Below are 10,102 nucleotides of genomic sequence, written 5' to 3'. Positions count from 1 at the left end.
ATGTTTATTTAAATGTTGTTCATAGGATATTAACTTTACAGTCAAACTAATAAAACCGTGAACACCTAATATATATCTGGAATATCAAACATCTTGTTTCGACAGTTAATTAGAAATGAATTTATTCTCGCATGCGTTTGGTCAAAATACCATTTCTTTAACATTCAAGACAAATTTTAGGTTTTCACGGTTTTCTTAGTTTTGACTGTAATGCCTTTATTTTGTTTACGGTGTCCATTTCTAAGTATGATTATTTTGAATATTTTCACGATAACTTGAAGCCAAATTTACAGAAAGGAGCCTGTCTAAAAGTTCACAACAAAACTGAAGAGCTGTCTTGTACTAAAGGTGTAATGGGGCCGGATCCAACTAACTTGTCAAAATTGCCAAAAGATTTTTTCCCCAAGAAAAACACTCTTTGTTATATAGTTAAAGCGCCTATCAACCCTACAGGATCTCTTCATGCTTTGATAGCCCTTGTCAAATAAATAACAATGGCCTTTACTGTTCTTTGATATCTCTTTTTGTTGCCGAGATATTCAAAATAGAAATCACGAAATGATGAACGTCAACCCAGGATCCATTGAAAAAGTCAAATCATCAAAAAGCGAATATCTCTGTGAGAAATAATCTCAACATGACTAAAACCACTTTGTGGTAATAGTGCGTTATGTTGAGCCCGATAGGGCGAGTCCTATTTGAGCTCTTTGAAAAAATACAGCGCAGTGAAAATTTATTTCGAAATTGAACGAGAAACCATGATTACTCATTTTTATCAATCATGCAAAGAACTTGCGTGATATGGGAAAAGACCATGCCTTATGTGAGACAGTAACAGTACTTCTCATCTGCTCGCGATCGGGTAGGATAACGTTTAGAGGGAGTTTGAGCATTTCTTTGCAGAATTAAATGATAACAACAACTTATCAGTCAGCTAAGCATCTGATAGGGCTGTGCATTTTTACTCGTCACAGTGTTTTTGGTAAACAGCACTACTCTAAACCAATCAGAATCTAGTAAATTTTTCATGTATATTATTATTAGCGGCATTAAATAACGCAAAAAAAAAAAAAAAAAGTAAATTATAGCTGAAATTCATTGGAACAACAGAAAGATAAGCATTCTTTTTAAAAACGGTGAAAAGGTCAGTCTACCAAATCATGTCATAAGTTTTAAATTTCAATATTTTCCCAATCGCTTGACGTAGAGCAAAACCCATTTTTAACTTTGTTCCAATTCATCTCAGCTATAATTAAACTTTTGGGTCAAACTGACCAAATGCATCGTTAATTTCGGAGTCCCCCTATTTGGTTTTGGGGCTTATTTTGTGTGTTTTATGCTGTTTTACCAAACGATAAAATTGCAGAAAATTGACATTTACATCGCATTTGCCCGCATTCTTAATAATAAGGTTCCGCAATAATCTTGACCTTAGCCGTTTTGGCTTCCCTGCCTCACATTATGTATTTGTACTTGTATTTGTATTTGTACTATATGTTATCTTCTGTATTATTTGGACGTTTAACTCAAAAGTTAGATAAATATAAAAAATAATATTATTTCAGTGGGGTGAAATAAATTTAGTACTGTTTGAGAGATTAAGGGTTAATACTCAACCATATTCTTTTGTTCGGTAATTATCACTAATTGCCTCAATTACTGCTCCAATGATGAATTTTATCATATGAAGTTAAGATAACTCACGAAGCATTCTTTAGTGGTAGTAAATAGATTCTAAATGGCACTAATTATTTCCTATCGACATTGGTTAAACACAACTATGATCATTGTGACATATCCATGCTACTGTCTTACAACCACACAATAAAGGCTTGGGCTACTTTATGTCACCGGACCATCGATCTATCGTGCCGTAAAATCGTGTAATCAATTAATGAGTGCACTTAAATTCCATATAAATACATAGAGAGATAAAAAGATTATAAGAAAATGCATCAGTAGAAATTGCATTTAGAGGCAGTGAACTTTGAAATATTTTAGAGTGATTTTCCTTCGGTTTCCTCGAAAGAATAGTCAACGTATTGCATTAGTAGACACAAAGTCCATTGTTGTCTTTTGTTTCACTTTGAATGTTGTCACTAATCATACAACTTTATTTCTCGGGCCAAATAAAATCACTGTGAGCTCAAGCTAGGAATAACAGTACTTCTGGTTATTTGTTTTGTTTTGTTCATATCTCAGTTGGTGAAAACTAATAAAATTAAGTTGTTCAAAACTTTGAGACAAACTAGCTTTTGATAGAAATTTATATATCCAGCGTTCAAAGTCATTATTTCTAGTGTCATATTATAGTATGCATTGGATGCTTATGGATTTATAAAAATGCATAAATTTTTTTTTTTCACTATTTTTTTGCCTTTGATTTCTCAGTTTATATTTGAAAATTACGTGTCACAGTTGATTTCGTTCGACTTTGCTAAGGTCATTAGTCGTGGTCCATTGCATTTTATATCAGATCCGAAGTAACGCTACATTTTGACTTGGTCAGAAGAAAAATCTGAAAAGATTTATAATATTTAAAATATGAAAGATTTGCAAAAACGCACGTGCAACCCCTCCATAAAAGCTTAAGGTCCGCTCATCTATCTCCTTTTGCTTTACAATTTTATGTAAATGTTTTTTGATTGAATGAAGACTACTGCATATTGTAGGATTTTTTTTTGTTCTGCAAATCATTGCCTGTGCACCTCCCCTGCAAGATCCCTGGTTACGCCACTCACTGATAGGAAAGTACTATTTTCCTTACTGTTTTCTTATATTGATGTTAAGTACTTTAGATTTGCATGACCAGTCAACATTTATTTCAATTCCTAGAAATATCAACTTCAAGAATTTTCATTCGTTCTCTAGAAGCCAACAATATCTTAAGGCCATTTTCTTCTTAAATTCGTCCTAGAACGTGTCCACCCCCTCCCCCTAAGAAAAAAGATTCTCTCGTATGATGGGAAAATAAAGTTAAAATGATGTTTCAGTTTACTTAAGGATTATGCTCTATTTGGTTGAAAACAAAAGTCGTGTTTTGATGAGTTGTGTTTCTACGAACCAGAATGTTCTTTCACGTCACTTACGGGGGATACCGATGGATGGATGGAAGATTCTGTTAGAGGACTAATGGATCGGGTTTAATTTTCTGGAAAGAACATTTTAGATAGAATAGAAATTGCAACCACTAAAATTAAATAATATTTGGAAAATTAAGATTAATTAATGAGCTGACCGTAATTGCAAATTTGGTTACAACGGATGATCGAATCTTGTGTCAAATCGATTCAAATCCAGATAAAAACATCTCTCCTCCCCACTGCTCTAGTAGTAAACAAATTCTTTCAAATTCAGTAATTCAGACTTAAAGTGTATATCAGGTCTATAATTTTTTTACGGTTTTGTCATCTCTAGATGACATAGATAAATATTCCAAAAAAAATTTTCGATTTCGAATTTTTTTCACCTCGAAATCAGCCTTCAAAGTTAGATTTCTGGCGACGCCCAGTCGTGTTGGCCGTGTTTTGGGAGACGCTAATGGACTGGCACTAGTTTTTCTGTGACGTAAATTCGGTGACACAGTTTAGATCGGCCTTTCGAAGTATTGTAAATATGCCTAGTAGGTGCGTGGTTGGAGGGTGTTCAAATATAACGAAGAAAGGCATAAAACTTCATACGATCCCTTATTTTAATGATGACCGACCAATAGCAAAGGCTAGAAGGAAAAGATGGGTCGATTTTGTGTTGAAAAGACGAGCAAAATGGACGCCTACGGCGACTTCGGCAATATGCTCGGAGCACTTTTCTCCAGAGGACTACAGTCAGCGTTACTCTTTCGGAGAAGACGACAGAAAGCTGGCACACTTAGTAAGGGATGAGACCGGAATTGTGTCATACCCAAAACTTTACCCAGTTCCATCGACTAGTTCAGCTGAAGCCAACAATTCTCAAAGAAATCGCCGAAAGGTAAGTCGTCGATTGATAATAAAAAAATGTCACCCATATTGGACTATATGCCCCAACTGTAGCACTATCGTTTGTTTACTATATAGATTTTTCTAATATTATAATCATAGTATTATTCTCATATAAAAGCTATCAAGAAATAAGACATAAATGCATGACTAAATATTTGCATTCTTGCAAAAACTTGAATTGCAATATGCAAAATAAAGAAACAAATGAAATCAAACTAAGATATTCGAATAATAAGAATAATAATTTGTTATAATCATTCTCTTTGTTTTCTTTCCTTCCAAGACAAATACTTGCTGTAAGCCACTTCAACTACAATATCATTAGAGAGACAAAAAAGAAGCCAGATGGATCAGACCAAGTGAGATTTATTCATCCGAAGTTTAAAAATGGGGAGGCTACTGTAAGAGATGTGAGAATAAAACCAGATTATGGTAAGAATTGCTATTTCGGCACATCTGATTTAACAAAAAGTCAAAAAATACTTGTATACATGTTATTGTTTATCTTTTATCAATAGGGTATGTGGAAGAGATATACATCACTTTTCTCGAAGCATTGCAGAAAGAAGACATGTTAAGAGAGGCACAGAAAGAATTAAAAGAAATGACCCCACCATCAATGAACACGATGCTGGTAAAAGAAAGTAAAACTGTGGCTTTGGAAAAAAAGGAAAAAAGAAAGAGTATGGTTGTAGACAATGTACCACCCACAACACCATGTGAGTAGGATGTTATTTCCCATTGATGTTTCTAAGTTTGAAGAGTGCCATCATCATACCTGTGAAATTTGCTTAGCTGAATAGCACTGAATAGTGCTAACCAAACAAAAGAAAACAAATGAATTTGTGCTAATTATTACTACTATTTAGATTTTGTACTATTTCACTGGTTATACTGACTGCACTCTGTTTCAGTGTTCAAATATCACCAAGTCCTTATTCAGTGCTTTCACTATAGATCTTTCTTCATAATTAGACTGTTGTGTCTAAGTCATGAAGGTTTATTTCTAATATGTTGAATAATCTAACAGTCATAACATAATAGAAGTATAATATAAACTAACAATTTTGTCATCAACTATTCACTTCATGCTAATTTGTGCATTACTTTTATCAGTATCACAGGTACTTGAACAAGAAGCCAAAGCTGCCGAAATTAAGAAAACAAAGAAGATTGGAGAAGGCAGGATAGAGAAATCAATCCCTCATTGCACTCATTGCAAGAATCCCATGAAAGGACACAAGAATGTGAAAGACTGCCCTAAAAACCAGAAAAGCAGTTAATACTCTCTTGCTTTTAGAGTGAAGTTACTAAACCCGTGAAATAGAAATTACAGCTGTACTTGTTAAGGTGTAATAGTCAAATAGACACAAAAGAAAACAATGGCATTAGAGTCTCAGTGCTAAGGTGTATTAGTCTACTATCCATTTCACTGGTTTAGTGACTTCACTCTTATATTAATATGTAGAAATGTATCATTTTGTAATACTTTTTACAATTAATTATTTTATAATTTTTTATTATAGTTGTAAGTGCAATACAAAGTGACAAATACAAAACAACCCTCATAAAGGCAATTTGAGTCATTTCTATTAGACCCATGATACAAAGTTGTATAATTAGTGAGGAGAGTCGAAGTAAAACAAAAGAAAACAGTGAATATCTACTACTATGTAGTGCAATTTTTTTCATGCTTCGAGTAAAATCACTCTAATGCAATGTTCTGTTTATAATATAATATGTATCACTCGTTATCTTCGTATCCACAAAAATCGGTGCTAGGAAACTGTTTTCTTATCGAGTGGTATGCACAAGCAGGCAGTGGGATTCTCTTGGATCCTCCTCCTTGATAACCATGACAAGCACAAGCAGGCAGTGGGATTCTCTTGGATCCTCCTCCTTGATAACCATGAACCAATTGGGTGAATTCCCTGTAAGCTGTTGCACGGAGAAGCCTAAAATATGAAATGATAATTTGTTAGTATATAAACTTATCAAACAAACAAGAATATATTCTTGAAATAAACAACTGTCAGTTACAATTGCTATTTACATCATTATCATGGAAATAAGTAATACTTTAAAACGGCATGGTATGACTTGTAAAGCACGTGAACAGTAAAAGATATAAGAAAATAAGGAAGAAAACATTAGTCATAGTTATCTTACTTGTTCTGGGCCCATGTAATTAAAACTAAGCTTAGAAGAAAAAAAAGGATTTACTCACTCTTCTTCACTGCCAGTTTGTCTATACTTATATCCGTCGATAGTGCGGTACTTGGCACATGATGAACGTAGGGACCAGCGATTTAAACAAACAGGCTCAAACCCTGGATGTAAGGTCACACAAATGGGAGGTACTTCCAATTCTTCGAGCACTTCGGAAGACTTCAGTGACTCGAGACAACCCTCTATTTCGTGACAGCAATTACACTCTTGAGGTTTTTGAAGTAAGTCTTTCTTGCAATGACCGCATCTACACCTAAAAGAGGAAACGTTTAGATTTGCGAGTTAGTAAAAAAATCAAAACGAAACTAAATATTTTGCAAAAAGAGTGAGCTTGTAGCTAGATCTTGATAGTTACGTACCAAGCGCTATTCGGCGTGACGCCATCAAATCTTTCTTGAAGCTTTTCATTTCTCTTCTCGATCTTTGAAATTTCTTCGTTATATTCACTGAGCCAGTCCGCATCAGCAAGTGGTTCTGAAGAATATGGTCCTACCAATTCGTGAGATTCAGACCTGGGGTAGCTATCATCTGACTCGTGTGTTTCAGCATGTTGATGGCATTCGTCCTCTATTTCTCCATCCTCTTCCTCTGAATATATACTTGAAATCTCGCTTTCAGAGCTGCAATCACTCCCGTAATAGTTCGTAGCCATCTTGTGAAATTATATATTGAAATTTATGTTTTTTGAAGGAATGAAAGTCACTAACGGGTCAATGTTTACAATACTTTGTCTACTCGTATCCTTGACAATCGCTTTTCTCGGTTCTCGAATTTACGTCACTAGTTACCAGTCTCCTAAAACACGGCCAACACGACTGGGCGTCGCCAGAAATCTAACTTTGAAGGCTGATTTCGAGGTGAAAAAAATTCGAAATCGAAAAATTTTTTTGGGAATATTTATTTATATCATCTAGAGATGCCAAAACCGTAAAAAAATTCTAGACCTGATATACACTTTAATTAACGTCGACCTTCATACTTATGGCCTTCCGAATTAGTTCGCCTCATTTGAACCCCGATCGAGTTCAGGCATTTCAACCCTGTTATGTCACTCTGCTTGTCGCTCCCACCCCTCCCCTCTCCGAAAGGTGCATTTTAATAGATATTTTGAGCTATTTGATTTGGTTTATGTTTCTAGGTTATCTGTGCAATTAAAAGTAATTACTTAGCGAGAAAAATAATCATCCCAAAAGTTTTGAAAGCATTTTTGGTAAGGTTGTTGGTTTGTTGTCAGTGAGAACAATTTCTCTTTAAACTATTCCCTTGAATAGACAGAGCCAAAATTTAAAAAAACAATTGCTTTTATTTGTTTTTTCCTTCTTTCTACCAATAGCAATAAGCTCGAGGGGAAAAAGACATTTTCAGATGAGACTTTTCCTTTTCTAATCTTTGCTTAACGATGGGGCCCCTCGCTCAAACTTCAAAAAGTCTTAAAACTGTGCCAAACTCCTAAGGAATTCCCTAAAAGTTATTATTAATCTAATATTATAACGACTGCGAGTAATGACATGAACATGGTACTCACTTTGAATTATTTTGGCTTTCCTCCTCTTGGCTCTTCCTCCTCTAGCGTCTTCTTAGGCTGTGGTGAGTTTCTTGTCGAGCAAAGCTACGCGAGAGATCGCGTCTGTAAATGATTCAGAAAGTGGGAGGCTTTGAGTAGTGATTAGCATTTTTAAAGTGCATTCGAGTATGGTTGATTTAGAGTTTTCCAGATGACTTGGCAATTGAATGTACGTGCTCATCTGTACTATACCGAAGTAATGTCAAAAATGAATTTGACTTACCTATCATCATATTCCATGTGAATGCATCGTAGTACATCGTTGAAGTAGAATTGTTTTGCAAGTTTACCTACTGCTGTGCAAGATATGGTAACAGAAGGAACGAGTCTAGCAAGTCCAAATGTCTATCAATGAAATATATATTTTTTATTTCTAAAGACAATACTAACTACTGAATATATAAGTGGATCCACAGCATCGGTAGATGATGCGTTACAGATATAAATAAACACGAAAATTCTTGGCACCAAAATTGCCTGGATTATTTGATATATAAATTACTATTCCTGCCTATTATGCGTAAGGTTCTGTGGAATCAATCAAAACATTTGGATTCTTTTTTTCTTTTTTTTTTTTTTTCTTTAACTAAACTGACAATAAATATCTATAATACAATGATCAGTGTCTCTGGATGCGGTTTCTGCACATGGTTGTCATGGTAAAACTTTATTACACTCAGTAGGAAACAAGTAGTGCAAACTGCTACGGAACGCTTTTTGAGTAGTATTGGCGTCTCTTATTCATATATATTTTTCGTCGTTGCGAGAATTGAAAAATTTATTGGATATTCATAATGAAATAATGCAGAAAAATTTGTTTTGTAAAGATAGTTATCTGTTCATTGAATATTTTAAGCTATTCTGTCACTCATATTCGACAATTGCTCTGATATTGGCATCCATTGACTTTCTGCAAAGACCTCTCTAGCATATTCTGGCTAACGATGTCTTACTCTAAGTACAATCTAAGTTCAATTATCCAAGGCTATTAAAAAATCGTTGTTCAAATTTTATTCCTTTATATATATATTTGAAATACGGACAAAAAAACTGTTTAACAGGGAGGGGTGTGCAAATAGCAGGGGGATGTTTTTGCTCTAAGATAAAACAGTATAGGTATTTTTTGTGTATTAAATAAATCATCACATGAATACGATTGAATAATAATGTGATGATTTAACATTCCTTTGCTAACAAGAATAATCATGAAACAAGTTCTTTTGAGGAGTTCACCTCAGTAATTATGATTAATTGGACATCGTTAACCTTTGAAGAAGCTTTACGTAACCCAACAAAACTTTTTTTGATTTTGGAATTGAAAGCTACGTACGTCGTACTAATCTAAATGAATATACTAGTACAATCTAAATGAATGCCGTTGTGTCCATGAAGAAAACATTTTCCAAACCGTGAGGAAACAGTTAAATAGGTTTTTAAAACATGACGTAAAACGACGAAAGTTCCTTATAATTTCTGGACAAAAAGTTCGAAAAAATACTAATATCCACAACATAAAATTTATCTAAACTTTGTTTGTTTTGTTGAATTTTAGCAGAAATTTTATCCTTTGGATATAACAGAAAAGGCATTTAAATGATATCGGCCGGCCACATACTTGGGGCTCAAAAGACCAATTACGATAAGTGTAATGAATTCAAAGCTGAGTATTAGCGACAATATCGTGAAGTGTAATAAATCAAAATATAAAAGCCGATAGAAGACCCCAATAAATCACTGTCTTTTTAAGTGCCCGCTCGCGTACTCTTTTTTTATCAATTATCAATGACGATCAAGAAATTCAGAATTCGATGGTTATAGAAATGTCATTAAATCTCGAGAATTTTCGATTTCTCTGTGAAAAAATAAGATCGTAATTTTTTCACGACTTGATGTTTCAATATTGATGTACAGTGTTTCACAACGGAAACACTCATTTTGCAGTCAACATGTTATTTGTAAAGAACATTTTTCTTTTTTGTGCATGGCGCATGAAAAAAGAAATTTAAAAAAATACAGAACATGCTAGGACGCATACGAGTTGTGCTGTCAGTATATGTACGAAGCATTTTTCATTGTTGACACTTTGCTTTATACCTGAACAGTAACACGATATTATTAGGGTCGTGATAATCAGCAAAATACTAATAGCAATCCTATGTTATGACGCGTTAAATTCTGTTCATTTTACATGCGTTTTAGTTTGACCTTGCTTGTTTGCCGCTAGAGTAATATTCTGTTCAAAACGTTAGTGCCTTTAGCTACGAATTAGCTCATCTCCCAGGAATCCGATGGTGCGCACTTTACGCCTTTCTCCATCATTGCTCACTTC

The 10,102-nt window shown here is 34.3% G+C and overlaps 3 protein-coding genes across 4 annotated transcripts in view; 1 reads left to right on the top strand and 2 right to left on the bottom strand.

The window, feature by feature from the left end:
- Positions 1-8,779, bottom strand: part of LOC116306929 (uncharacterized) — a 32,618-nt gene extending 23,839 nt beyond the window's left edge. Inside the window, exon 1 of one of the 2 annotated variants that reach the window (XM_089030111.1) lies at positions 7,735-8,779. The gene's annotated coding sequence lies outside the window, so the exon portion shown is untranslated. The remainder of the gene's footprint in view (positions 1-7,734) is intronic. The other variant, XM_089030112.1, reaches the window with a different exon arrangement.
- Positions 3,878-6,022, top strand: LOC148911014 (uncharacterized). The gene is made up of 4 exons (XM_089030156.1): positions 3,878-3,969; positions 4,264-4,412; positions 4,499-4,699; positions 5,097-6,022. The coding sequence occupies exons 1-4, from the start codon at positions 3,878-3,880 to the stop codon at positions 5,261-5,263; spliced, it is 609 nt and encodes a 202-aa protein (XP_088886282.1). The 3' UTR covers positions 5,264-6,022.
- LOC148911013 (uncharacterized) lies at positions 5,483-7,081 on the bottom strand. Its single transcript, XM_089030117.1, has 3 exons — positions 6,569-7,081; positions 6,208-6,462; positions 5,483-5,935 (listed from the first exon to the last, which is right to left on the bottom strand). The coding sequence occupies exons 1-3, from the start codon at positions 6,859-6,861 to the stop codon at positions 5,725-5,727; spliced, it is 759 nt and encodes a 252-aa protein (XP_088886243.1). The 5' UTR covers positions 6,862-7,081; the 3' UTR covers positions 5,483-5,724.
- Positions 8,780-10,102: the final 1,323 nt, after the last annotated feature.

The sequence above is a fragment of the Actinia tenebrosa genome, unplaced genomic scaffold (genome assembly GCF_029948245.1).
Source record: "Actinia tenebrosa isolate PJP-AT-01 unplaced genomic scaffold, QUT_ActTen_1.0 PGA_scaffold15__27_contigs__length_11533743, whole genome shotgun sequence".
Classification (NCBI taxonomy): Eukaryota; Metazoa; Cnidaria; class Anthozoa; order Actiniaria; family Actiniidae; genus Actinia; species Actinia tenebrosa.
The sequence above is the reverse complement of the archived record's forward strand: the minus strand, read 5'-3'. Positions and strand labels throughout refer to the sequence as shown.

What these genes read in the sequence shown, in the direction of transcription:
- LOC148911014 (XM_089030156.1), top strand. Translation starts at nt 3,878, where the DNA reads ATGAGACCGGAATTGTGTCATACCCAAAACTTTACCCAGTTCCATCGA. An exon ending in GAGAATAAAACCAGATTATG is followed by an intron (nt 4,413 to 4,498) that starts GTAAGAATTGCT and finishes TTTTATCAATAG; the next exon opens with GGTATGTGGAAGAGATATAC. An exon ending in TGTACCACCCACAACACCAT is followed by an intron (nt 4,700 to 5,096) that starts GTGAGTAGGATG and finishes TACTTTTATCAG; the next exon opens with TATCACAGGTACTTGAACAA.
- LOC148911013 (XM_089030117.1), bottom strand. Translation starts at nt 6,861, where the DNA reads ATGGCTACGAACTATTACGGGAGTGATTGCAGCTCTGAAAGCGAGATT. An exon ending in GTCACGCCGAATAGCGCTTG is followed by an intron (nt 6,463 to 6,568) that starts GTACGTAACTAT and finishes TTCCTCTTTTAG; the next exon opens with GTGTAGATGCGGTCATTGCA. An exon ending in CAAACTGGCAGTGAAGAAGA is followed by an intron (nt 5,936 to 6,207) that starts GTGAGTAAATCC and finishes TTCATATTTTAG; the next exon opens with GCTTCTCCGTGCAACAGCTT.